At 45.0% G+C, this 26998-nt stretch overlaps 1 protein-coding gene across 4 annotated transcripts in view; it reads left to right on the top strand.

Annotated features, from left to right (window-relative positions):
* plppr1 (phospholipid phosphatase related 1) overlaps positions 1 to 26998 on the top strand; it is a 105490-nt gene that overhangs the window by 55095 nt on the left and 23397 nt on the right. For all 4 annotated transcript variants that reach the window (XM_056577895.1, XM_056577896.1, XM_056577898.1 and 1 more), the window contains 2 exons: positions 11404 to 11592; positions 20488 to 20620. In XM_056577895.1, coding sequence (XP_056433870.1) covers positions 11404 to 11592; positions 20488 to 20620 — 322 coding nt within the window. The remainder of the gene's footprint in view (positions 1 to 11403; positions 11593 to 20487; positions 20621 to 26998) is intronic.

Raw genomic sequence — 26998 nt, 5'->3', positions numbered from 1 at the left:
AAACTCATTGCATTTCTGCGTGGAATGGAGATCAGGTGGAATTTGTGTTTGGTTGGTCATTCTGTCAACAGTTGCAAATAGGGTTTTTGCATTATTAGTGTTGGTTTTAATGATATTGGAGAAAAATGTTTCTCTAGCACTTTTTAAGTAAGTTGTAGGCACGGAGGCTCTCTTTACAGATATCATGGTGAATATGAAGTTTTGTTTTGCGCCAGATGTTCCTGCATTCTTTTTTCTGTGCTGTTACAGAGGCAGCTTTTCTCCAGGGTGCCTTTGGAAAAAATTTGCAGAGTATGTGGGTTAGAGCTTAGATCGGGCCCAGACAATCAAGCCCGACCCAGCCCGAGCCCGTGCACGTTCTGTCCGAGCCCGGCCCGACCCGACACATTAACTGTAATCATGAGCCCGAGCCCGATTTCAACCCGACATTTTTTTTATTATGTAACTTTGTACACATTTGTTACTAGGCCTACTCTGCTAAATATACCGGTATATGTAAGGGATAATGTATAGAACGCCGGTCATTATCGGAAAAATAAGCCCAGACAGGGCGAACAGTACACTGACTCGCAGCGAAGGTGTCTTGCTTCGCCCTGAAGGGGCTTATTTTCGATAATGACCGGCGACGCTCTAGACATTATCCCGCTTATTACACGGCTACTTGCCAAAACGAAAAAATAACTTCACATGGTGTGTCTTTTTACAATTTATTTGTTACCAGCATTCGTAGTGTTGATCAGCAGAGAAAAATTTGTCTGCAAAGACGGTGACGTCGCTTAGAAACGGAAGACGCTGGGGTTGACAAGTCACCGGACTACTACCCATTAGTGATGCAACGGATCACGGATTTCCCGTGATCCGTACGGGTCAACCCTCACGGGGCGGGACGCCCGTGATCCACGGGTCAGCTGACAAATAATAGTTGCGCGTTCACGTGATCGGCGCAATCTTAATTAGTCTAGGCTTCTGAACATTTAGCGTGGCAGCATGGCGAGTGGCAGAGCGGAGGAGTTGGAGAGGCCTGCTTCATCATTTAAATCAGCTGTATGGGAGCACTTTGGCTTCCGTGTGCACTATAATGAAAACGGAATAAGGGTGGTGGACAAAACGGCCATGGTGTGTCGGCACTGTGGCACCAGAATGCCCTACGACCACAGCAAGACCTCGAGCATGGCCAGCCACGTGAGGCGACATCATCCCGTTGTGTCGGGAGTAACGGGAGGGAAAAGAAAAGATGCGCAGCAAATGCTTCTCCCCGATGCATTTAAGCAGTGCTTTTTTCCTGCAAGCGCACTACATAACAGCGGAGTGGGAGATAAAGATCCCAGTGCTGCAGACACGCCCACTCTACAGCCTGTTATTCACTGTTGAATGTTGGAAATAAAAACAAAAAAGCAATTGAAAGCTAAGTCACATTTGTCTTGCTATCTTTTTCGTCGTTGATGCGAAAATGATCCTCAAAAACCGTGACCCGATCCGAACCGTGAGTTTTGTGATCCGTTGCACCCCTACTACCCATGCAAGTGAACGGAGCGTTCCAAGGCATTGAGAAGACCCGTGTGTTAAAGGCCTATAATATTTCTGTTTATTGCACAGATTTCTCCTCAGATTAGGCTTATAAACCAACGATAAAAATTAAAATAAAAACGCTTGATCAAAGGCCCGGCCCGACCCGGCCCGAGGATAGTGGTGGGAAATATCAGCCCGGCCCGTGGGTCGGCAGAGAATCTAAACTCTAATGTGGTTGGCCTGTAAATAATTAATAGGAGAACTCTGGGGGAGCATTTCAATACAGCACTAAGGTATTTGAATGAAGGAAAATCACCAAATAACATCTGTTTCCCCTGAAATACATTTTTAAATACAGCAGCAACCCCTCCACCTCTTTTTCCAGATCTATATGCATCAAAAAAGTTATAGTTGGGAGGAGCTGTCTCTATCAAAACGATCACGGTTGTTATTTAGTTCCAGCCATGTTTCAGTTAAAAACATAAAATCCAGTTTAAGAGTGGTAATAAAATCATTAACTAAAAATGATTTGTTATTAAGAGACCTAACATTAAGTAGAACCATCCTGATGGTGTTGTTGATAGGCTTTAAGGTTGTTTTTGGTTTGGAGGCAATAGATATGAGATTTGTGAGGTTAGCAGTGTGTCTATGTTTCCCTTTGTTTACTCTCTTAGTGGTTACAGCATGAATGCAAAAGTTGCCATGGTTTCACGTAGGCAACCTTGGGTTCAGCAGATTATGTGAAACTACCTTTATACTGTGTCTACGGCTGAACCCTTTTTTGTCTCAGTAATACTCAGGACTACTATCAGTACAGGGGGGGGGGGGGGGGGCTTGGGCGCCCTCCTCTTGGGTGTTATCAGCCTGTGGCCATGACGTGGCGATGCTATCATTGACACAGATGTAAGTTTGATGCCAACATATTCCAGTTTCTTAAATTCAGCTGGAATATCGCAAAGGGAGGAGACAGTGGAGCTGAAGTTGTTGTTTTGGCTATGGGAGAGATGAGGCTGGAGGTCATCGTCGATGGGGAAATGCAGAGGAGGGGGGTGGCCGTTCCTCTCCAAGCTAGCATCAGCGTCTTAGAGTACCATATTAAGCGCTATATAAATTTCATTTATTATTATTATTATTATCAGCGATGGGGGAAGGCACAGTGTCGATGGAGTCGGGCGGTCTGTTGTCTCTCTCTTCAAGGTCTGTGGGCTGTCTGGTATCTGTGTGTCAGATAGTGGCAGAGTGGATGTGTGGGGGAGGCTGTAGTCTTGCTTCTTCTCAACCTGTGACTGTGGCCTGTGCGTCAGGCCATGGAGATTTTTGGGAAAGTGAGAAGAGAAGATTGTCCCTTAACAGTTTTGAGCCTAACCTGTTTGGGTGTGGGCCATCTGCTCTGAAAAGATATTTGCGTCCCCAGAATAAGTTGATATTGTCAATAAAGCCCCTTCCTCTTTCATTGCAGACTCTGGAAAACCATGTATTCAGTGCAAGTAGACGACTGAATCTGTTTATTCCCCTGTCAACTGCTGGTATCGGTCCACTGATGAATGACTTAATCTGTATTTTTTTCCAGTGTATCCAAAAGATCAGTGTAATCCCTCTTCAGAAGTTCTGACTGTTCTCTTCGAATATCATTAAGTCCTGCATGCACAATAATCTGAGATTTTGGGGTTTTCCAATATGATTGTGGCTAGATCTGGTTGATATCACTAAATTCCATCTGGGAAGTAGCATGTTTTGATCTTCTTCCCGGTTATATCCTTGATGATTGAGTCTCCTATAATCAGAGTGTCTGGTTCATCTGCTTTCTGTGAGATGGGCCCTTGTTGGCGATGGCAGACGCATGCGCAGCCCGCCTCCGTGGCTACTGGTTCCATCTCTGTCCGCACCGTCCGTCCGGACACATTTCGGGGCTCAGCGGTGCACGGGTGGCCGACGCATGCACAGCTCGCCTCCATGGTGACTGGTTCTTGTTCCGTCTCTGTCCGCACCGTCCGTCCGGACGCTTCTCGGGGCTCAGGGGTGCACGGGTGGCCGACTCATGCACAGCTCGCCTCTCTGGCGACAGGTTCATGGTCGGTCTCTGTCCGTACTGTTTGTCCCGACACATCTCGGGGCTCAGGGGTGCAAGGGTGGCAGGTGGCAGGGTTAACTTCTGAACAACTTTGGTGTTGGACTCAAGATCATAGGAGTTCATTTTGATGTTGATGTAAGCATTTAAGACTTTACGTGTTTTAAACCACACCCTTTTTAGAAGTCAATGGCTCCTGGGTGCTTTAATCATTATTGTACATACTTCGCTTTATGTCAGATTGAAGACATTGGTCCATAGATGATATGTGCTATTTTTGTCTAAGTGAAAAAACCTAGGATCCTTAGGGAATTTAGTGTTTTTAACGAAATTCAAGATAGTTGTAAAGCCATCCAAATGATGTGAAGCATATTTGTTCACCATGAGGATATGCATGTGTGAACAAAGTTTCATGACTAAGTCAAAGCGGTTACGAGATATGTTTGTTCAAAGTTTGCATTTTTGGACTGTTGCTATTGCCCGACATTTTGGCCAATCAGTGTAATATTTTCTCTCTGTTAATCTTGAGTCAGCCTCTACAGCTGTAGTAAGTTTAATAAAAAGCGTGCGATCGGTTTAGGCTGTGTCAAACGTGGCGGAATAATATTAATAAAACTGACAATTACAATAGGTTGCCTTCACAGTTTGTGCTTGGCACCCTAATAAGTAAAAATAAGTAACATAATTAAGTAACAGAAATAAGTAACAAATGTAAAGTGCGGAGTGGTAGTAGTACCAGCCACGGTTGATTGCCGTGCAAAATACAGTGCAATGCAAAAGTGGCAATAACAGTTTATTTGTATTTGGATAGTCTCTTGTGGTACACTGTAAAACCTAACAGTACATCTTACTAAAAGAACTAAGTAGACGTAACTTAAATCTCAAAAATCGTTGGGGTTACTCATTCACCTGAATGAACAGAACTTAAGAATCAATAATTGATATAATAACTCTTTTGTTTTGAGTGCTGCTCAAATATGGAACATTTTAAGTCTAACTTATTTATTCCAGTGTGTTCCATTGACTTATTTAACTTAAATGTAGCTATATCATTTTCATTAGACTATATAAGCTACACTTTGTGTAATTAGTTTTTATTGCTATCTCTATTATTTATAATAATTTCTGATGATTATGCAATGCCCAATTAAAACAAATAATTACTGTGACATAATTTCAATGATCACAGTGTAAAGATTTAAAGTTAATCACAGAATATTGGCATAAATAAATAAGCTTATGACACACATTTTCGTTCAACTTTTTTTGATTGTGTCTCAAACAGCTTGTGTGTCTTTTAACAGGCGCTAGCTCTTTATATTTGGGAAACCCATTTATCAAAAACGGCTGAATCCGAATACTCATACTTGACTACTATGCATTTTGCAGTACGCCAAAAAATATAGCGCGTCGGAATGCTCAGTAGCCTACGCATTGTGTAGAAGACGTTTCCGAATGCGTGCTACCGCCAAAGTAAACCACGGAGTTCACTACGCTATCCCACAATGCAACCGGAGTCTAGTAACGAACGAAGAAGAGATGGCTGACCCGACACCAACAGAAAGACGTCGTAGAAAGAGAACACCGATGCTAAAGAGATGGCATGTTTAAAAATAATAATAATTAGTAAAGCTGTTTAAATGACTATTTGAAATGACCATGGAAATGTTATGAATGTTCAGCATTCAGCTTAATAAATAATGTGGCGACTCCTACCCCCGGGGAGTCTGGGTAATCATAATGTTTGGGGAAAAGGGGTTTTATTGTCTTTTTATAACTTGATGTGTTATTAGGTTAAGTGGGGTTAACGGGTTTGGGTTCTTTATTGTTTGTGTGTTAATTGTGATGTGTGTGATCGGGACCATTAGTGAGAGTGTTGTGTGTGTTGGTCAGTGGTGCCGTGTTTTCTGTTGTGTATGAATATAGCCAGCTCTCGTGGTCGTGCGGTGCACTAAGGCACGAGAGTTGCGCCGCCATTTAAACTTGGGCTCCCGTCTCGTCCTTCACGCGCTGCTCGCCACAGTAATTTAAGTTGGATCAGAGATTGGTGAATCCATTGTGTTCATTTAACTTGATTGGCTTAAGGCAATCGGTTTCCTCAAATGAATTGAGTAGACGAAATGTAATTTTAAGTTGTTGTAACTAGAATGTAATAAGTTACATGAACACATGTTATATACGTTGAATGAATTGCTGCATTTAAGTGTAAAAAGCTAATTCTTTACATTTCACCTCAGTAAATGGAATTAGTAATGCTAACTCATAATACACATGTCACAATAACTCTAGCTATAAGAGTTATCTTTACTTACATAAAATAATTGCTGGTACTTAATTTATTTGAGTTAGTAAACTTAAATAGTTCAAGGCAATTGGTTTCCTCAAATAGTTTAAGTTCAACTAACTTGTCAGGTTTTACAGTGTATCATGCGTGGGGCTGGTTTGTGGATAGTGGATTCCTCCAGGAGCCTGACTGCTTGGGGGAAAAAAACTCCTCATCCGCTGGGTTTTGGCCCGAGGCTTTCGGTACCGTTTCCCAGACGGCAGCAGCTCAAACAGTTTGTGGTTGGGATGGATGGGGTCCTTTATGATTCCGAGGGTATTATGGTATTAAATGCTGAATAGCATCATCACATAGGAATTCCTCTTGTCAAGTTTGGTGAGGTCTTAGTGGAGTTCTGTGGCAATGGCGTCGTCTGTCGATCTGTTGTGTTGATAGGCAAATTGGTGAGGGTCCAGGGTGGGTGCTAGAGATCCACACCTTGATGAGCTTCTCCAATCATTTGCTCACTATGGGGGTGAGAGCAATGGGTATTGGGCATGTTGCCTTGCCCTTCTTTGGTACTGGGATGATGACTGATGAGGTGGGCACTATGCCCGTGAAGAGGGAGAGGTTGAAAATGTTTGTAAATACACCAGCCAGCTGGTCAGCACATGCTTTGAGCAACCGGCCCGGTATCCCATCTGACCTGACCGCTTCGCGGATGTTGATGCGTTTGAACACCACACACACATCCTTCTCTGTGATGACCAGAGCGCTGGCTGTATTCTCTGTGGAGGAGGTTCTCTCTAGGAGGCTGGTGTGTCTGAGCTCAAAGCGGGCGTAGAAGCTGTTCAGCTCGTCTGGTAGAGTCAGTGGAGTCAGCTGTGCGGCTAGGGGTCTCTTTGTAGTCAGAGATTGTGTGTAGTCCCTTCCACATTCTGCGTGGGTCATTGCTGTTCAGCTGTGACTCTATTTTCTTGCTATAATCCCTTTTGGCTGCCTTGATTATTCTTCTGAGGTTATAGCAGGGATTTTTTATATCAGTTGTATCTTTGGTTTTGAATGCCTTTTTCCTCGTAGTTAGTGCTGTTTATATATCAGAATTAATCCAGGGTCTCCGGTTTGGTTAAACACAGACTTTTCGTAGGCACCACATCGTCTGTCTGTCTGTCTGTCTGTCTGTCTGTCTGTCTGTCTGTCTGTCTGTCTGTCTGTCTGTCTGTCTGTCTGTCTGTCTGTCTGTCTGGCTGGCTGGCTGGCTGGCTGGCTGGCTGGCTGGCTGGCTGGCTGGCTGGCTGGCTGGCTGGCTGGCTGGCTGGCTGGCTGGCTGGCTGGCTGGCTGGCTGGCTGGCTGGCTGGCTGGCTGGCTGGCTGGCTGGCTGGCTGGCTGGCTGGCTGGCTGGCTGGCTGGCTGGCTGGCTGGCTGGCTGGCTGGCTGGCTGGCTGGCTGGCTGGCTGGCTGGCTGGCTGGCTGGCTGGCTGGCTGGCTGGCTGGCTGGCTGGCTGGCTGGCTGGCTGGCTGGCTGGCTGGCTGGCTGGCTGGCTGGCTGGCTGGCTGGCTGGCTGGCTGGCTGGCTGGCTGGCTGGCTGGCTGGCTGGCTGGCTGGCTGGCTGGCTGGCTGGCTGGCTGGCTGGCTGGCTGGCTGGCTGGCTGGCTGGCTGGCTGGCTGGCTGGCTGGCTGGCTGGCTGGCTGGCTGGCTGGCTGGCTGGCTGGCTGGCTGGCTGGCTGGCTGGCTGGCTGGCTGGCTGGCTGGCTGGCTGGCTGGCTGGCTGGCTGGCTGGCTGGCTGGCTGGCTGGCTGGCTGGCTGGCTGGCTGGCTGGCTGGCTGGCTCCAGGGTGGGTGCTAGAGATCCACACCTTGATGAGCTTCTCCAATCATTTGCTCACTATGGGGGTGAGAGCAATGGGTATTGGGCATGTTGCCTTGCCCTTCTTTGGTACTGGGATGATGACTGATGAGGTGGGCACTATGCCCGTGAAGAGGGAGAGGTTGAAAATGTTTGTAAATACACCAGCCAGCTGGTCAGCACATGCTTTGAGCAACCGGCCCGGTATCCCATCTGACCTGACCGCTTCGCGGATGTTGATGCGTTTGAACACCACACACACATCCTTCTCTGTGATGACCAGAGCGCTGGCTGTATTCTCTGTGGAGGAGGTTCTCTCTAGGAGGCTGGTGTGTCTGAGCTCAAAGCGGGCGTAGAAGCTGTTCAGCTCGTCTGGTAGAGTCAGTGGAGTCAGCTGTGCGGCTAGGGGTCTCTTTGTAGTCAGAGATTGTGTGTAGTCCCTTCCACATTCTGCGTGGGTCATTGCTGTTCAGCTGTGACTCTATTTTCTTGCTATAATCCCTTTTGGCTGCCTTGATTATTCTTCTGAGGTTATAGCAGGGATTTTTTATATCAGTTGTATCTTTGGTTTTGAATGCCTTTTTCCTCGTAGTTAGTGCTGTTTATATATCAGAATTAATCCAGGGTCTCCGGTTTGGTTAAACACAGACTTTTCGTAGGCACCACATCGTCTGTCTGTCTGTCTGTCTGTCTGTCTGTCTGTCTGTCTGTCTGTCTGTCTGTCTGTCTGTCTGTCTGTCTGTCTGTCTGTCTGTCTGTCTGTCTGTCTGTCTGTCTGTCTGTCTGTCTGTCTGTCTGGCTGGCTGGCTGGCTGGCTGGCTGGCTGGCTGGCTGGCTGGCTGGCTGGCTGGCTGGCTGGCTGGCTGGCTGGCTGGCTGGCTGGCTGGCTGGCTGGCTGGCTGGCTGGCTGGCTGGCTGGCTGGCTGGCTGGCTGGCTGGCTGGCTGGCTGGCTGGCTGGCTGGCTGGCTGGCTGGCTGGCTGGCTGGCTGGCTGGCTGGCTGGCTGGCTGGCTGGCTGGCTGGCTGGCTGGCTGGCTGGCTGGCTGGCTGGCTGGCTGGCTGGCTGGCTGGCTGGCTGGCTGGCTGGCTGGCTGGCTGGCTGGCTGGCTGGCTGGCTGGCTGGCTGGCTGGCTGGCTGGCTGGCTGGCTGGCTGGCTGGCTGGCTGGCTGGCTGGCTGGCTGGCTGGCTGGCTGGCTGGCTGGCTGGCTGGCTGGCTGGCTGGCTGGCTGGCTGGCTGGCTGGCTGGCTGGCTGGCTGGCTGGCTGGCTGGCTGGCTGGCTGGCTGGCTGGCTGGCTGGCTGGCTGGCTGGCTGGCTGGCTGGCTGGCTGGCTGGCTGGCTGGCTGGCTGGCTGGCTGGCTATTTACATTTCTGGAAACAATTGTGGGGGGAATATATATTTTTTTAATCAACCAAAGCTTTCGGGACCCCCCTGCAGTACCTCCGCGGACCCCCTTTGGAAGACCTCTGCTTCAGATGAAACTGAAAAATATTGCAAATAATCATGTTGGAGTAGAACGTAGAAATGGTTTTTTTTTTTTAAGAAATCTATTCATATTTGCCTTCCTCTTCCATCTTTCATGTCACGTTTGTCTATTTTAAATTGACCACTACTGACTTCTTGTGGCAGAAACATGAACCACACGTTTGGCCGCTTGAGCATGTGAACACAAATCAAATCAGACCAGCCAGGCTGCAGTCTGAATGACATGTGTCTCATTGCAAATGGCTTTGGATGAAAGTTGCTGCTACATGAATACCATGAGAACATCATCTGGCACTATTTGCATTGATGGAATGATGGATTCACTAATGATGGATTCACTTATGTGTATATTCAGAACAACACAACATCCTCCAACAACAACACTACACTACACATTACCATGCAACACACTACTACACTCAACACTACACTACACAACTTAACACCTCTCTACGACGCACCACAACACACCACACAATGTACGATAACTGGTTAGACTTTACAACGAGGGTACATTCATTGACCGTTAATTAACATGAGTTAATGAAGTAATAAACATTCGGTAAGCTAAAGGTCTGGTAATTATTTACTAATGGTGTTCAAGTCGATTATGGTATTAAGTTCAAATATTTGGTGATTTGCCCTTACCCTAACTTAACCCATACTAACTCCTATGCTAAAGCTATTTAATAATGATTATATACTAATAACAGATTTTTTTTAACGGATTACAAATATTAATTAATGCTTAAAAGATTTACCGTTATTGTAAAGTTTTACCCAATAACTCATCACTAGAACATCAGAATTATGCACCAAGCCACATTGAAGCCTTATATTATATCATAGAAGGAGGATAGACCATACATCATAGCGTTGTTGGACTTAGTAGTGTCTCTCTTTTTCTTCCCTCTGTCACTCTCTCTCTACCTCTATATCCATCTATTTCTATATCTCTATCTATCCATTTCTATACCTCTATCTATTTATATCTATTTCTATATCGCTATCTCTATCTCTATATATTTATATACGTATCTCTATCTATTTCTATATCGCTATCTCTATCTCTATATATTTATATACGTATCTGTATCTATTTCTATATCGCTCTATCCATTTCTATATCTATACCTCTATCTATTTATATTTCGATATCTTTACCTCTATATATTTATATTTCTTTATTCTACCTCCATCTCTCAATTTCTCTTTCTCTGTCTGTTCTCTTCTTTCCAAGGTATGGCCTTTTCAAAGAGTGCTATTTTGTGTGTGTGTGTGTGTGTGTGTGTGTGTGTGTGTGTGTGTGTGTGTGTGTGTGTGTGTGTGTGTGTGTGTGTGTGTGTGTGTGTGTGTGTGTGTGACAGAGACAAAGTGTGTCTGTGAGAGAGGGGGAAGGAATTCATTAAACTTTTGAATAATAAAAGTTAAGAGGGATCTTAAAAGGATGGAAAGAAAGACTGAAATAACTCTAAAGACTTTCTCTTTCCCTCTCCCACCCCCTCACACTCTCTTTCTCTCTTCCTCTCTGTCTCTCCCTGGCAGTGTTTTGTTTTGAAACATCGTACTTAAAAGATACCCTAGCCAGAAAAATATGTGGATGCCTGGAGAGAGAGAGAAAGTCAGATGGGGACGTGAGGGAGAGAGATTGAGATGGGCAGGGCCGTTGCACCAAATCCTGGGCCCCTATACACGAGGTACTGATGGGGGCCCCCCCCTCGATTGTTGACGGGGGGGGGTAGAATGATTGTTGACGGGGGGGGTAGAACGATTGTTGACGGGGGGGGGGGGGGGGAGACGAGGCCATGTGCGACGCCTAACACTATGGGCGGGTGGATAATTATTTATTTTTTTTGCCATGGGGCCCCCCTCTGCCTTGGGCTGCCTCACTTTCCCCCGCAGTCCGTCGGCCCTGGAGATGGGGTTGGGGCCGGGTGGGGGAGGGGAGGGGGGCGAGGAAGGGGGAGAGAGCAAGAGAGAGCAGTCAGGGTAGATAATCCCTCTCTTCCTTTCTTCTCCTCAGTTCAGAGTCTGTGTTTGTGTGTGTATACTGTCGTTTTGATACGTGTGTCATCTGGACATTCTGCAAATACATATGAGTTTTTTTTTTACTATTCTATTATTCTACTCAGTTTATCCAAGTTGACTTAATCGTGTGTTCTTCCACGCTGTCTGCTCCTGATGCCCCATCCTTGGGGACCACTGAAGTATTGATCTGTCTCCCCCAGCTGGTCATCATGTCCGCCACGGTGCTGCTGGCTTACTACCTGGAGTGCACAGACTTGTTCGGCGTGCACGTGCAGGGCTTTTTCTGTCACGACCCCGAGCTGTTGAAGCCCTACCCCGGGTCGGACGAGGTCAGCTTCGTGCCTCCCCTCCTCCTGTACTGTGTGGTGGCCGCCACGCCCACCGCCATCGTAAGTCTCTGCATCTCATCTCAACTTCTGTCTTACCCTCTTTTAATGTCAAGTTCACCTGGGGTCGGGGGGGAGGGGTCCGTGTTTCAGTCATCATGAAGTCTGTCATAGGAGGAGGAGTCTGTATGACCGTACACCAACGGTCCGACAGATGGAACACGCTGATCCTTACGTTGGGGCATCATAGCACGTGTCCAGGATGCCCCATTGCAGGCTTCTGACCGTATCACCCTACTAGGGCTGTCACTTTTTCCAAAAATGAAATTCGAACGAATTTCGAATGTCCATAATTAATTCGAATACATTCGAATACATTCGACCCCCCCCCCCATAGAACTATTAAAAAAAAAATAAAAAAGAAACACGACAACGACTGTTGTCGTGTTTCTTTTTATTTCTTGTGGAAATCACGTATACCTACTGAATTCATAACAGCACAGGATAAAAACACATCTTTGATAACACATTTGTAAACACAACAAGAGGAAGCTCCGACACACAAGTGCGGCTGTCTTTTACGCATTAACAATAACTGCTCGGAGCGCGATATGCGGAGCGCATGTCGTCCATGGCACACACAGCCTATATAAACGAACAATCTGTTAGGCCGACCTCCAACACGGCATGCTGCTCTTTTTATTCCTTACGGAAAGAAAATTACGAGTAGTCTCGCAGCTCTCCGTTACCGCTGCAGCTGCTTCTGTCAGCCGTGCTGTATAAGTCCCCAAACAGGCTGCCCATCGCGCCCAGTGCAGCAGCGGACTTTTCTCCCTGTCGTGTGCGATCAGTGTCGGTCTCCGTTTCAATGAGCTTGTGTGAGAGGCTTTCAGTCACGAGATGTTTCTGTGCAGGGGAATGGTGGACTAACCGGGAGAAGCGGGGATCCAGGAGGGCCGCTTTATTGAGGAAAAGCCACTCGCCGCTCTCTTCTTTATAGCGCATTTTTACAGTTCGAATGGAGAATTACACTTCGAATTCGAACTTTTCACCCCACCTTCGAACGAATATTCGAACTTCGAATAAAAAGTGACAGCCCTACACCCTACATGGGGAACGAACACCCGTTCTCACGTCCCGACGTTCAACACTTCCGATTTCTGACGGTGAAAGATTGTCGGCATCGGCAAACAGAGTTTGAATCCGACTATATTTGTATTTCACTGATTTGTGATCCTGGCTTAAAGGAGAACTTCGGGCACCATTTTCCGATCTTTTTGGGTCTATGGAAATAATATGGGCAACTATTTGTTTTTATCAGTATTCCAGTATACAGGGAGAACGCTGCATGAAAACTTTTGAGCAACAAAGGGCCATCAATGTCCTGCCTCGAAAGGGGCTTATTTTATCACTCACTGACTGCCACTAATTAAATTATATCAGGAATACTACAGAGAAATACAATTTATGCTTGATTGAAAGGAAACCCTTGGATTTTAGAACCTGGCGCCTGTGTTCCTGTCATGTTGGGACTATTGCAGACAACAGTCTTCGACACTGGTCCAGTATTGATCGAGAATGTTCAATTGAAATTTCCGAAACCGGATGCAATGTAATCCTTCAGGGGTACTCAAGTAGAAATGATGAGGGGCCACACATTTTTTTTTCAGTGACTCAAGGGGCCGGTCGGTATACGTGTGACTGAGGCCGATATATGCTCTGTTTTAGACGTAACGCGTAAGCACGTAAGATACATAACCCCCCCTTGCGCGGTAAAATATCCCCCCTTACGTGCTTAAGTGCGTCGGTCAAAATTCCTGACTATGCGACTAAAACACTACGGCCCTACGCAGCTCACAAAGACTGTGATTGGCCAGCTAACCACATCCTTTCAGGAGTCTCACATTTCCGGTTTTACCGCATAATAGCGCCATTTTTAAAAGGCCGTGACAGAAGCGAATGAAGAATTTTGAAGGAGAAGAAGAAAACACAAGAACGAATTATGATAATTATAAATATAAACAAGCCAGCGATTTCCACTTCCACGCCCACAGATTCGTTCGTTGCTCCCCCTACTGTTCTGGCGGAGAATCCCCTTGCAACACGCGCAATCCTTAAGGAACCTTAAAAGAACCGTAAATCAAAACTTGTCTAAAACAAGTCCCTTGTGTAAATTACGTGCTTACGTCTCTGTGTCTAAATCGGCCTTGACTGCTGCTGAGATGGACCGTCTGCCTCGAGTTTGGGAGGGCTGGAGCGGTCTGTGGGCTGGAGTGCTATCTGTTTATCGTTACAACCCCCAGCCTCGTATTGAGATCGCGGCGCGCGGTTTCAAAATAAGAGCGCCCAGCACAATTTTTTTTTTTTTTTTTTTTTTATAATTAAAAAAACTTTTCAAAACAGCTCGAGGGCCATTAATAGACACCCCGCGGGCCACTACTTGAGTATGACTGCTTTAGGGCAACGCATCCCGTAACTGTATGTCTCCTAATATTGCAAGTATTGCAACTGAAATGCTCTGATTTGAATTTACACTGGAACAATGTACAAGAGTGTTGTCTGAATTAGTCCCCAAGGCCCAAAATTAAAGAAGAATAGGCTCAAAAATACAAAAGTTCTCCTTTTAACAAGTCACTTATTAACATGAGCTCAAATCTGTGAACAGAATGCATCTTGGGCACAATGCACCATGAATGATGTAGTAGGTTGACCCTCCTGATGTACCTCTGTTAATGCAGCTCATTGAGATATATTCAGAAATGCCAAGGAAAAACCAAACATGTTCTGTAGTTGACTTGCAGATCAGTATGCAGTCGGAAGTTAAACAAACCACCAGGTGGCAGTAATGCTCCACTTATGTTGACCTATAACACATTGACGCAGTCTCCCAACACACACGATTATTAAATACTTATTTCCTCCTTGAATCAAGGTCACTTTATTTTGAACAAAGCTCATCAAAACCTGTAGAATTTAACAGTGGTTTCAGGGTTGCAGAGTCAAGTCAGTATGAATCTATCTATCTCAGCCCAGAATATCCAATCAGTCTCTTTCATTTTGCCATGGGTTACTTTAAAATATCAATTATGTGACCTGTGGTATAGTGCTTGTTCAGAAGTAGTTAATATTCATGCAATAGAGAGGATATGAATTTGAATATTTAACTGTGTCATTCTGTTTTCCTTGAGGTTGTCTGGTGAATGAAATGGTATATGCTGTGGCTGTTCAGCTCAGCATTTTACTCTGATGGTTATGCTTAAAACATATATTTCTTCTACCTCTTTTGTCTTATATCTATTTCATCTCTGTATCCATCATCCATCGTATAGCTATTTCATCTTGTGCATCTCTTCTATCTTTTCTATTTCTTGCAAATTTCGTATCTCTTGCTCCTCCATCTCATCTATCTTTTGGATCTCTTACATTTTGCGTCTACTTGATCTCTTCTGTCATGTCCTAACTCTTCTATATTTTGTATTTGGAAGAGTAAGTTCCATCAACCAATGGAATTATGTTTGGCTCAATTCCATTGGTTGAATCATCTATGCCTTTGCTTTACTGTGAATATAAGAAATATATAATTGTTTAATCTGTGTGTGTTTTCCATGGTGGAGGCCAGCTCGGATGTCTAGAATAGAGCTGAGCCAGGCTTCTCTCTCTTTCTTTCTCCCTCTCTCCTTCTCCTTCTCCCTCTCCCCCTCCCTCTCCCCCTCCCCGCTTCAAATACTATCTTAGGGAGTGGTGAATAAAGAGAGTGTAAAATGTATTTCCTCGGTAGCGCTGTGTCAGCGATAGCAGACCCTTACTGTCGCCGCCTTCTCCCTCTCTTCGTCCAGCCGACGTCATTTAATCATTCAGGACCACAGAGTTGATCAGTGGTCCTCCTTGAGTCAGCAACTCTACCGCCACACCTAGACTTACACGCTTACTGTGGATATTAGCAGGCATTAGCATGTATAATGGATGGTTAGGGTACGGAACTCCAAGCAAAGAAGTTCTTGATCAAAGCCCGATGTCTGCAGTCTGACCTGTAGGCAATGTGCACAACGCTACAATGCCTTCCACCTCTTAAATTATAGTATTAAATTATTACGGTTATAGTAACTGCTCACATTGATTGCAGTTTCACTTAGCGTAGTGATTAACTAATTGATTTAAATAGAACAAGTTGACTGAAATTGTCACCTTGTCAAATTGTTATTCTGTTTTATTGATTTTGCAATGGCGTTAAATGGTAAAGGGTCTTTTCCTTCTTTCCTCTTTCCTCCTCTGTCTCTGTCTCTGTCTCCATCAATGGGGGGTCTTCCTCGCCACAGGGGTTCATCCCTCCTCGCCACAGGGCTTCATCCAAAGCTCTGTCCAACCTGTCCTCCAAGAGCCATCAGACTCAGTGCGTTTACATGCAGTCATTATCGGATAAAGAAACGAATAAGACCTCAACAGGATTTTTAAAATGCATGTAAACACCTTTACCCGATCTACTTCGGACAGAAATCAGTACATGAACGGACAAGCGAGATCGGATAAGAACACCTAGATAACTCTATCATAGTCCGGTTTCTACCTGCATGTAAACCCGCATCCTATCTCGTATCGGATTTGGCGTTCTGTGCACACTCGAGATCTTGCGGCCGGGGGACATGAGCCGGAAGTAGAAGGAGACAGTAGTCGTGTTGATGTTGCTATAGACATATAAACAATTCTTATTTCTTTATAAGTATAAATATTCAATTATTTCTTTATATGTTTATGGTTGTCGCCGTCAGAAAACGAGAAACAGCGATTTATTTAAAAAGGTGACGCAGAAGATGGAGGAAGCCGGTGTCATACCATTACCCCCTATCAGAAGTGTATCATCATCAACATGCATTCAGTACACACTACGCTTCGATTTCACCCAAGGCTGAATTAAAAGTACATGTTTTCCTAAACGTTGGTCATCAACGAGGTTGTAAAGTATCTTCGGGCACATCTGTCAAAATAAACGTTTTTCTCTTCTGACGTGTATACGATCTTTATTCATTCATTGCGCCGCGACCAAACTGAATATTCCCTAATATTATGAATTTTAAAGACTGCGTCGGGTTCTCCGACTCTGGTTCTTCCACAACAAAGACTCGTAGTGGGGGTTATCTCGGCCAAAGTGGAAAAGGAATTGGGGGGGGGAAAGGAATTTTGGCTTTTACTCTCTGAAGTCCAGATTGAAACGCAACATGGAGGAGAAAGAGATTGTTGCCGTATGCGGGACAGCTGTCAGTTCACTTCGGGGCCATGTGATTTCTCCGATGCTGCATTGTTCCGACCTCTCGGTCGTATGCGTACTCCTCCGGCTGGATTCCTCCCGCTGCTCCGCCGCCGGAGGAGTCCGCATACGACCGAGAGGTCGGAACAATGGAGCGTCGGAGGAATGACATGGACAAGTGAACTGACAGCTGTCTACTGAAAACATCTTTCTCGAATACCGCCTGAGTTTGTTGCTGCTGAGACTTAGGGGTAAACCAGAAGTGGCTCTACAACCACTTGTTGAAAGGGCTACTGCGCCACCTAGAGTAGGGGAATCAGCCATGATCCGACCATTATGCGATCTCTTAAAGGCCATGTACGTTTGGATAATGACACGGTCCGTTCGAGTAGCACAATCGGTATAAGGCTTCATCCGATCTAGCTGTCCCATGCAAACACGCTTGGTGTGTCTGCTCCTGACTGCTCCTTAGGGAGCCTCTCGCTCTCTCTCCCTTGCTCCCGCTTTTCTCGCTCTCTCTCTTCACACTCTCTGTTTCTCGCTCTCGCTCTCTCTCTCGCTCTCTCTCTTCACACTCTCTCTCTTCACGCTCTCCTTCGCTCTGCCTCCCCACCCTTTCCAACCTCATAAACCAGCAGGGGTCAGTATCCAATCATGGTTAACGATGGCACCCTGGGGAATATCAGCCAATTAGCTGAGAGCTGGTAATTGCTGCGTAATGTAGCGTGTAGGAAGGCATCCAGGGCTGAGGATTAAATCTATAGGTCATCAGCTATAATGCTGCTGGTTACAACAAGGCCTCACCACAGTGCTTGGTCAGGAGTTTACTGCACGTTTATGGTTTAAGAAGGACCTGAATTTAATTAAATGGCATATCATCATTCATTTAAAAAGGACATTATTTTAATAAAATAATTGTGTGTGTATTTGTGTGTAATATAATAATAAAAATAATAATACATTTAATTTAGAGGCGCCTTTCAAGACACCCAAGGTCACCTTACATAGCATATAGTCATCATACATTTAAATACATTTACATTTATATAGTGTCTGTCTGCAGTTTTTGTCTGAGAAAGTTGACCTTTCAACCTCTCCTGATAAACCAATCGAATGTTTAAATCGTGTAGAAGCTCACTGACTTCTGCATGTGTCAAATATACCTCCAATATATCTTTGTTAAACTCAGACTGTTCGGACAACTAGCTCCAGCTCAAAGTGGATATTCCACTAATAAATACAAAACGTTACCCAGTAAAATAATAGGTTTAGTTCTCCAGTCAAACTCAAGCTCATGCTTGATTCTGCCCCAGGTGTCTCTGCTAGATAAGAGAAGCTTGGCTCTTTATGTCCGAACAGGCTTCTTCCCAGAAACCCTGAAGGGATGGCCTCCTCCTCCATGGTCCTGAGTGTGGAGGCTGCAGTGCCATCAGACGTAGCCTCAGAGGTGATGTAGCCTCGGAAGTGTGCTGAAGTAGCCTGGGAGGTGGAGGTGGGCTGACGTAGCCTGGGAGGTGTAGCCTGGGAGGTGTAGCCTGGGAGATGTAGCCTGGGAGGTGTGCTGAAGTAGCCTGGAAGGTGGAGGTGTGCTGATGTAGCCTGACATAGCCTGGGAGGTGGGGGTGTGCTGGGGTAGCCTGACATAGCCTGTGAGGTGAGGGTGTGCTGGGGTAGCCTTGGAGGTGTCCTGGCGTCACCACACTAATTCATGAATGAGTATTAGTCTGGAGCCCTCAGTTCATATTCAAGGGGAAATCACCGGCTGCCTCTGGATGATACTGGAGAACCTTTCAACCAATCAGAGCAGCAGAACGGGTCAGGCATCAGCAGCCACCTCTCTTGGCCCTCGGGTACACTCTGGAGGGGAGCATCCACTTCACTGTCATGTTCGATCGCTCTTCATTTGTTAGAGTAATGGCCTCATGCTGGACTGGTGGATCTCAGAGGGTTTGATGGCCTTGTACTCCGTACCGATGCTCCCTCACTGCCCTCACACTGATGACCTCCCAGGTCCCTCTCCCCCTCCCCCCATCATCTAGACCAGCTCTCTCAGTTCCCGCCCGACCCTCTCCAGAAGATCTCCCGTTGGTTTGTTCACATGACACCCAATCATTCCCCTACTTGGTCACTTACCAAACCCTGGACCAATGAAACGGGGACCGCTTCCGTATGCCGCTGAATAAATTCCTCTTTAAAAATAGTTTCAATGGTTTAATCTAAACCAACATAAAAATAAATGCAGTATGGGGATTATAGTGTAACAATATTACAATAACACAATTAATTACACACACACACACACACACACACACACACACACACACACACACACACACACACACACACACACACACACACACACACACACACACACACCTCCAAGCCTTCAGTCAAAAGACAATTTTCTAGTATGGCAACATACTAGACAATAAAGCTTTTTGAATCTTGAATCTTGAACATAAGTGGTGGCTCTTTATCTAATAATGTATTGTTGTATCTATTTCTGCCTGGTCCTTTGGTAGTCAAGGTGTTGAAGCGCAGCACGTGGCTCGCATTAGTCTGTTGTCTGCTCTATCTCTGGTCCATTGCAATGCATTTTAAATGCAGTGTAATGTATTTTATTAGTATGATATGTTAAGCACTTTGCATCTGCTTAACCTTCCTGTCGTGTTCAGGTCAAATTTGACCGATTTCCATTTCGATGAATCATAAATATTGTGTTTCACATTTATTTGTCTCGAGGGCTTATGATTTCCTCCACACTAGGCATTTGAACATATACAATTGCTGATGACTACTTTCATTGAATTTTGAGTTGTTTCGTCTTGTAACACCTGTGGTGTTCCCGGTCAAAAATGACCGCCATAGGAAATGAATGGGTGACCCTAGATTGTGTTCATCCATCAGATGGTACACAACCACAAATCCACCACCACCACCACACGCACAAAAACACATACCCACACACACACACACACACACACACACACACACACACACACACACACACACACACACACACACACACACACACACACACACACACACACACACACACACACACACACACACACACGATGAGTTCATGTGGATGTTTTTTTTACAATAAATGTTAATTTTGGAGTTATTTAGTGCAGTTATTCATGTAAACCAGTTGTCTGATACATTGTTTACAGGTTTAAAGGGAGTTAAATACAATTTGGTGATGATCAATGGTTTTTGCGTTGATGTAAGAACTGGCCTGTCAAATTTGAGCACCAAAGTGAGGGGGGTGAAACGAATACGACACAAAGGTTAAAAAAAATCGATATTATGTTTTATCAAAATACTTTTGTTGTAATAAACATAGAATCATAAAATTATCTACAGTTGGCCAAGGGGTTTGCATATTTCCAGCAATACCAGTATACCCTTTATGTATGAGCAGACGCAGTTCGACTGATACAGAGAGACAGACAAACGTACATACTGCCATAAGGGTAAGAGTTCTAGATGATTGAGTTCATGCCTGGAGCTAGAAACGTTTTGAATGCAGTCTGGCAGTGCCGTTCTCCTGGGGGCGATTTAGGAAGAGGTTGATATTTGTGTCCATTAGGGTCTGCATAATCGACCACACAGGCACATAAAACACTCTGCCTGTCTAAACTCTACACTGGTTCCCCCCCCCTTGTGTGTGTGTGTGTGTGTGTGTGTGTGTGTGTGTGTGTGTGTGTTAGATCTTGGTGGGCGAGGTTTGCATGTACGTGATGCGCTCCACCAGGGACGCTCTCCTGGTCCAGGAGAGGACCATCGTGACCGGAGACTGCTGCTACCTCAACCCTCTGGTCCGCCGCATCATCCGCTTCATAGGTAGACGGACCACCATGTGCCGCACACATGCAATTAAAGGGGCTTGCATGTTGACCCCACAAACACACATTGACCCCACATACACACACTGACCCCACATACACACACTGACCTCACAAATACACACACTGACCCCACAAACACACACTGACCTCACAAACACACACTGACCCCACAAACCCACACTGACCCCACAAACACACTGATCCCACAAATACATACTGACCCCACAAACACACACTGACTCCACAAACACATACTGACCACGCAAACACACTAGGGCTGCACGATATGGGCAAAATATGATATCCCGATATTTTTTGGCTGAATGGCGATATACGATATATATCTCGATATTTTCTATAGATTGGGTTAGATGTTTTTTTTGCAAGTCAAAAGACAAATGTGAGATGTTGCAAGCACTTTTCAGTGTTTCCCCTAGAATTTTTTTTAGGCCCGGTGGTAAGAGCTGATAGTGTGATTTGTTATACATTTTTCACGGGATGCTAGAGTATTTGTTGGTTATTTCCATCTAAAACACTTGCTTAGCCATCACAAGTTGATAATGATTCAATAAACACGTTATTAACAATAAACTAATTTTATTTACAATACAATTTTTGGTGGTGCTGTCACACTAAATTTGTACCGGCTGCCAAATTTGTACCGGGCGCGTCATCCATATGTAATCCATTCCAAACCTGCCTGCAACAGATGATCGCGTCGTCCGTTGCCGGGCAGGTTTCAAAAAACATTTGCGCTCATGTTGCCAAAGACGAAATAACATAGTACAGTTAACGGATCGCTAGATAACACTTGTTTTTACTTTATATTTGTATTGTATTTCATTTTTTAATCAAATTTAGCTAGTAAACTGAGTGTTTAAAGCGGGTTTCAAAAAACATTTGCGCTCATGTTGCCAAAGACGAAATAACATAATACAGAAAACGGATCGCTAGATAACACTTGTTTTTACTTTATATTTGTATTGTATTTCATTGTTTAATCAAATTTAGCAAGTAAACTGAGTGTTTAAAGCAGGTCAAGGACGAAATAGCACAATACAGATAACGGATCGCTAGATAGAAGGTTCGCGAATGTTCGTGAACCTTTCACGTCATTCGAAAGGTTCTGATCATCTGTTGCCGGGCAGGTTTGGAATGGATTACGTATTTGGCAGCCGGAACAAATTTAGTGTGACAGTGCCATGCTAATGATGATATAACTTAATGCTGTCAGATTGTCCGTTATGATGGGGCATAATCTGCGCACGCGCGACACTTTTTTTTTCTTTTCGTTTTTTTTTTTTTTGCCTGTTGTTGGCCTGGCGGGGGCGCTCGTTGGCCTGGCGGCCCGCCAGGCCTGAACAATGGTAGGGGAAACACTGCTTTTATTAAAACATAGGTCAGTATTACTGCAACATATGATTTTTTATAGTTATTTTCAACAGAATTGAGTGAACATGTTTAAAAAAAAAAGGGAAATTTTTCACCTTCTTCACAAAATAATCACCTATGCAAAACAATATAAAGCTGTAGGTTACACACATTAGCTACCATTAAGAGCATTGGCTTCGTCGCATTGTCCTGCGTACTACGGTGAGGGTTTCAGTGCGCCGTAACTTTAATCCCCCGCCCCCTCCCTTCTCCGTTCCATTTGGGAACATGTTTGGTTTCATTTCGCTTGTTTAGTATATTTTAATTAATTAATTAAGAGCATCACCAGAGGGCGCCCCCGACACATCTGCCGAGCGCCGGCCCTGGTTTCGGGGCAGAAGAAACTATCACGCCGCTGCTGTAAATGGTGGAACAGATTTGTCGTGCTTCCACTTTTAGTCGCAACGGTTTTGCTACACTCTCTACAGATGACCTGCAGCTGCTGCTCATCTGTTTTTTTTAAACCCGAACTATTTCCACATTATGGAGCCGTTGTTTCTCCTTTTTGAAACAAATTCGTCTCCCGCCGCCGTCTCGTTTTCTTTACGGGTATCATCCATGCTTGTTGTGTTGTGAGGGGGCGGCGGGGGCGGGAATGAGGCGTCTTTGCACACGGCACGTTCGGAAAGACAGAGTGGGAGGGGTCGCGCTCACAGTCTCCAAGGCAAGCGCTGCAGACGCTTGAGGGGGAAACTGACCATTTTAACGCTTATCGATATAAACGATATTGTCAAATCTTGTATCCCCTTGGAAATTATATCGATATATCGCGCATAGCCGATATATCCTGCAGCCCTAAAACACACCCACAAACACACTGACCCCTCAAACGCATTCTGACCACACAAGACACCCACAAACAAACACTGACCCCACAAACAAACACTGACCCCACAAACACAAACTGACCCCACCAACACACACTGACCCCACAAACACACAATGACCCCACAAAGAGACACTGAACAAACCTATTTGTGGGGCAGGGGCAGCACCTGAGCACAAACTTGAGAACACTAGAGTCAGTTTAGCTCATCAAAGCAAGTAAGGAAGCACTTTGTTGGGTAGCAACATTAAGCCAGCAGGTTATGTATCTAACAAGTCTGTGGCTAAACCACAATTGTTGCAATCTGAAATTCCTAAACAGGCTAGAACTACAGTTGTGTGTTTGTCAACAACAAGACGGTGAACCAAAGTGAGAGCAAAATGTGCTTTATATTCAAGCTCAGTCATACTATGGTGCTTCCACGCCCATTGGATAGGAAGAGGAAGGAGGGTCATTTCATGGACAACCGCTCCACATAATCATCATATTTCACAGCCATCAGTGAGCATGCCCGACCGACGTCACACCCCTTAGTGGTTGGGCAGAGCTTGCAGACTCCAACATACAGAGTAATAAATCGTATTCATAAATAAAATGCCTTTGTTTCTCATATTCAAATATTATTATTATTATAATGTTACTCGCCATTAACCTACTATATATATTAGGGGTGTGACGATACACTCACGAGACAAGACGAGACACGATATTCGGTTCGCCAGAACGAGACGAGACGAGATTTTAAGAAAACTACAATGACAAAATATATGACTGGAACAACAGACTTTTATTTGAAGGTCCCATGACATGCTATTTTATGTATTCTTTAATATAGGTATTAGTGGGCAACTAACACAGTATTCAAAGACGTTCCCTAAATTCAGCCGTGGTGCAGAGTTACAGCCATTCCGAGCCAGTCGCACATTGAGCTTCCCCCAAATGCGCTGTTTCGGTGGGCGTGTCAAGGAGGAGGGTGGGGGTGTGGCCCTGAGCAGCTTGCAGCCACCATGCGCTCTGTTTACAGTGGATGTATCGCAATGGCGCGGCGCACACAGCCTTTAGCCGTTTTCTGTAAATATTCTAGAACACACGGGAGTCCTGGAGCTCTATATCTAAATATTATCATATAGCCTACACAGATATCTATATCATATAATATATATTATCACGGCCAAAAGCTGTGTGAGCCGATATTATGAATCTCAAACGACCGCGTTGGGTTCTCCGACGTTCCTGGTTCTTCAACGTCCACATCAATGTGAATACACACACTGTAACGCAAGTGTTTCTTGTCGGTTCTTTGACGTGTCTTGTATTTCCACAACGAGACTGTCGTGAGGGTTATCTGAGCCATGGTTGAGAAGGAATTGGGGGAAAGGAACTTTGGTTTGACTCGCTGAAGTACATGAACTGCGACATGCCGCCGGTTGCCGCGAGGCACCATCGCCCGGCAGCGGGCAGCCGGCAGCAGGCAGCGCGCGGTTCAGTCGACTTCAGGTTGATGTGAAAGTGGAAGAACCAGAGACGTCGCAGAACCCGACAAAGTCGTTTGTGATTCATAATATCGTCTGGAGGCGCACACAATATGTTATATGATATAGATATCTATGTATTATATGATATTATTTAGATATAGAGCTCCGGGACTGTAACGCAAGTGTTGTACACTTCCTTGTTATTTGGATAACCGTTCTGCTGTTGGTGTGATGGCGCATAACACGTCGGACTCTCGTATCTGGTATTTCTACAACGAGACTCGTATTGGGGGTTATCTCAGCCAAGGTTGAGAATGAATTGGGGGGAAGGAACTTTGGCTTTGACTCCCTCAAGAACATGAACCACGACATGGAGGAGAAAGGGATTGTTGGCGGCGAATGTCTCCCGCTTGAGCCCCGCTGAGGGACCACCGCCGGAGGCGGTGGTCCCTGCATAAGCGCTGCCCGGCAAAGATCCCTTTCTCCTCCTTGTCGTGGTTCATGTTCTTGAGGGAGTCAAAGCCAAAGTTCCTTCCCCCCAATTCATTCTCAACCTTGGCTGAGATAACCCCCAATACGAGTCTCGTTGTAGAAATACCAGAGACGAGAGTCCGACGTGTTATGCGCCATCACACCAACAGCAGAACGGTTATCCAAATAACAAGGAAGTGTACAACACTTGCGTTACAGTCCTGGAACTCTATATCTAAATAATATCATATAATACATAGATATCTATATCATATAACATATTGTGTGCGCCTCCAGATGATATTATGAATCACAAACGACTTTGTCGGGTTCTGCGACGTCTCTGGTTCTTCCACTTTCACATCAACCTGAAGTCGACTGAACCGCGCGCTGCCTGCTGCCGGCTGCCCGCTGCCGGGCGATGGTGCCTCGCGGCAACTGGCAGCATGTCGCAGTTCATGTACTTCAGCGAGTCAAACCAAAGTTCCTTTCCCCCAATTCCTTCTCAACCATGGCTCAGATAACCTCTCGTTGTGGAAATACAAGACACGTCAAAGAACCGATAAGAAACACTTGCGTTACAGTGTGTGTGTGCACACACACATGTGGCGCTCGCACAGTCGAGTCTCATTGGCGGGCCAACGTCTCTGGGCGGGCCAGGCAGAGTAAGGGGAGGAGCTGAGATTCCTGATGACGTCATGAGCACAGACATTCCAAATCAGCGCGCTTGAGCCTCCGTTTTTTCAAAGGCGAGCAGAACAGCTAGTGCTAGTTTTACACCAAACGCAAGTTTTAGCCACTGGGGGACCATAGGCAGGCTAGGGGAACTCATATTTATGTTAGAAAACCTCCCAAAGTGAGATTTTCATGTCATGGGACCTTTAACCGAGTTGCACATGCATTTTGAAATGTTTTATTATAACTCTTCACATGCATTAAATTGAAACTAAAACTAAAATTTATAAAAGTTGAAGTAAAATAAACAATATTATCTGCAAAACCAAATCAAAGTTGTACTCCGTCAATACAGAGTGCAAATAGTGCAAACAGAGTCTGACCAAGTATGTCACTGAAAACTTGGTATTGTCCGTGTCTTATCAGTCACTCTACTGCCATTCGTAATTTCCGCCGGGTACCCAAAATGCTGCCAAACAAATGATTTAAAAGTGGCGGGGGCATCTTCGACGGTAATACGGGTATTTTCCGACGTCATTCTGACTGCCTATGGCTGCTTCCCCTGCTTCCCCTCCTTCTCCTCCTCTTCTTCTTTTCCTTCTCCTTCGTTAGGTTCTGGCGGGTTATGCGTAGCAACGGCGCGTTACTGCCCCTACAGGCCACAAATAGAAGTTTGGATAGCTCACAAATCTCGCGAGACAGATTTTTAACGCAACGGGTAATATCGTTGAGTTTAATCTCGCGAGATCTCGTGGCACGAGATCTCGTCACACCCCTAATATATATAAATGCATGTTCCTACCCTTTACTCTATTTTATTTTTGTAGACCCTCCACTGTACTGTACGGTTTTACCCAGGGGCGATTCTAGGTTTCAGAAACATCCGGGGCTTAGCCCAGAGGGAAAAGAAACGTATCCCTGTGGGCAAACAAAAAGATTATTAATTTCTTTGTCTGCTTTATTGTGCATGCAAATATTTTCATAATGCTTTACCTAAATAAACAAAATACGCAGTTTATTATAGCTTTAAATAGCTACCTGACTGCTGTGCTGCTTATCCCCAAACATCTAAAGTTCCATTCAAGTTATTTCAGAGTAAAATGAATACAAGTGAGACAGACTATATATATATATATATATATATATATATATATATATATACACACATATATATATATATATATATATACACACATATATATATGGATAGATAGATGGATCTGACTGGGGATAGGATAGGTTAATTCACTTGAGGTGGTAAACAGTCTGGTTATGTTTTTAAACTGTTTATTATCTTTCCATAAGGACTAGGCTACTTTATTTTGAGATGTCCCTGGAATCCCCATGTTTCTTTCTAAATAATTAACTACCATTAGTGACTAGAATCATTGTATCACTTCAACACTGAATTGAATTAATGCAATCCATAGTTACCAGTATCTATACCAATAAATATCGAAAAAACTTGTTATTATTATTTTTTTAATTGACCCAG

This window comes from Gadus chalcogrammus, chromosome 19 (assembly GCF_026213295.1).
Source record: "Gadus chalcogrammus isolate NIFS_2021 chromosome 19, NIFS_Gcha_1.0, whole genome shotgun sequence".
Classification (NCBI taxonomy): domain Eukaryota; kingdom Metazoa; phylum Chordata; class Actinopteri; order Gadiformes; family Gadidae; genus Gadus; species Gadus chalcogrammus.
This window is presented reverse-complemented; position numbering and strand designations above follow the sequence as displayed.